Genomic DNA, 2,256 nt, shown 5'->3' with positions numbered 1-2,256 from the left:
AAAATGGAGTGGGAACATACAAAATGGAGGACACATAGAATTGATATCTCCCCGTCTCCCACAATCCCCTCTTAAAATCATTAATCCTTAATTGATTTTCCCTTGTTACCCTGCATGTCATTGGAATATATAATTTTTTAGGGATGTCATCAGGGGGCTCTAAACCTCCCAGGGGTGTAGTGACATGACTGGCAGATTAATTCTCTATATCCCTGCTGCTCGAGAGACCAGATCATGTGTCATCCCTTAAACAATAAGGTTCTTCTTTTCCTTCTGTTTGTGTCTTTTAATATACTCAGTATATTCATTAGGGTTGTTAGTCGGGGGGGTTTGGTAATCTGGAACTTGGTGGGATAGCATAGAGACATTTTTCACCTTTGGTCGGGAAGCTCTAGCAATAATACACATTACAAGTTTGAAGCATGCATATAGAAATAACAAAAAGAGCAGAACCATTATAACAGTCATAGCAATATTTTTCAGCCAAGAAAATATTCCTCCAAATCCAAAATTCACATTACCAAAGGGACTCCATGTCTTAGCAATATTCCTGGCTTCCTGTTGCAGCTTATCTACTTCTTCTCGGTGCTGTGTAATAATATCATAATAATCGGGTATCTCAACAGATGTATTGTGTATCCATGTGCAACATTCATAATCCTCCGTAACTTCACATAACCCAGTAAGAGCAGCACTCATGCTTTCTATGGCTAGGTCATGGAGCTCAAGTTGTTTCTTAATTGCCCTCACTTCTATATTTAATTTAGTAATGTCCCCTGAGTTCTTATCTAGGATGTCATCGAGAATTTTAGAGTAATTATTCAACCTTTTCATCATGTCTATCCCCCATCCGGTCCATGAGGGGAACCAGGCCCATACCATATCCTTTTCAAGGAATAATTCTCTTTTATTGCGGTGTTTGAGGGGGTACCTAGGATACATACTAGCTTCGAGGAGATGTCCTCCTTTGTTGTCTCCCACTACACCCATGATGGGAACTAGGGATGCGAGGTAACACCACCCTTGGGGTTCAATGGGGATCCAAGGGTGACAAATCTTTTCACAACAAATATAAGTACTGTTTCCCAAAGCTAGGGGACGTTTGTGAAGTAGTGCCATTAATTGATCATCATAACTGGACCAAGCTAAATTTGACAACAACTGTCCTATTGGGGAAGAGGAAGTGGAACTGGAGTTAAGAAAGTTCATCAGAGTGGCGTTTAGGGCTGGTTCTGAGGTGTGCCAGAAGGAGCTGTCCATCGAGGTCATTGAGAAATTAATCTTAGTTTGCCGGCACACTTCAGCTCCCTTGGTGGAGTTTCCCAACCTAAAACACCAGTCTGGGGAATGACTCCTACCAATAATTTGGAAAGTGAGGGTATCATTTGAGAGTGTTCTCGTGACATTGGTGAGGACAACAGGAGGTGTACCATTTAGGAAAGGGGTGAAGTTTAAAGGTATCGCTACTAGGGGGATTCTAGCTGTGCTAGGATGGAGTTTACTACATATCCAACATTTTTCATATCCGGACTTCTGGGCATAGGCATATTTAAATTGCAACAATGACATTTTATCTGTAAGACTTTTTGAGCTTTCATCTCTCTTTTGTCTGTTATGTGCATTACTCTGTGTTGGGGTGTTGGAAGCTCCGCAAATGGCCTGTAGCCCTACCAGGTCTTCTGGATGATAAATACAGTTAGTGGTAACCCATACTACAGAGAAGACTGAAAATGATACGAGTCCTATAAGTAGCCAAAGTTTTCCAGAATCTGGTGCTATTGGGAATGTCATTTTTCTACAGGGTCAGGGCCGCCTGCCTCTTGAAACCCCCTTTTCTTGACTATCCTGTTCGAGGTCAGAGTTGTCCACTCCGGTTAGTACCTCTCTTGCTTCTGGACCTTCCTGTTCAAGGTCAGGGCTGTCCGCCCCCGTTAGTACCTCTCTTGGATCTGGATCCTCCTGTTCAAGGTCAGGGCGGTCCTGGTAACTGCTACCACAGTGGTCTCTGGGCCGTAGGCGAAATCCTTTCGTTTCTTTCCTTTGGTCAGCAGCTTCATCACCACTACGTCTCCTTCTCTGAAGGGATGGGTATTTTCCTGTAAAAAGAAAAGAAAGGTGCGAGCAACTTTTCGTTCCGTTCCACTTGATTCTAAGTTTCAATTACTCTTTTATTTGTGCTATTCATTCTTTCCATTATACCTGAACTCTGCGGATAATAATCTATTTTCAAGATTTTAACAAGTTCCTGGCATATTT

The 2,256-nt window shown here is 42.3% G+C and overlaps 1 protein-coding gene across 1 annotated transcript; it reads right to left on the bottom strand.

Moving 5' to 3' along the window:
- Positions 1–246: 246 nt before the first annotated feature.
- LOC309544405 (uncharacterized protein) lies at positions 247–1,791 on the bottom strand (the record flags this gene model as incomplete). The annotated part of the gene is made up of 1 exon (XM_082243314.1): positions 247–1,791. The coding sequence occupies one exon, from the start codon at positions 1,789–1,791 to the stop codon at positions 247–249; it is 1,545 nt and encodes a 514-aa protein (XP_082099440.1).
- Positions 1,792–2,256: the final 465 nt, after the last annotated feature.

The sequence above is a fragment of the Pelophylax lessonae genome (assembly GCF_965119305.1).
Source record: "Pelophylax lessonae genome assembly, chromosome: 1".
Classification (NCBI taxonomy): Eukaryota; Metazoa; Chordata; class Amphibia; order Anura; family Ranidae; genus Pelophylax; species Pelophylax lessonae.
Note: the sequence above shows the minus strand (reverse complement) of the source record. Positions and strands in the feature narration are given on the sequence as shown.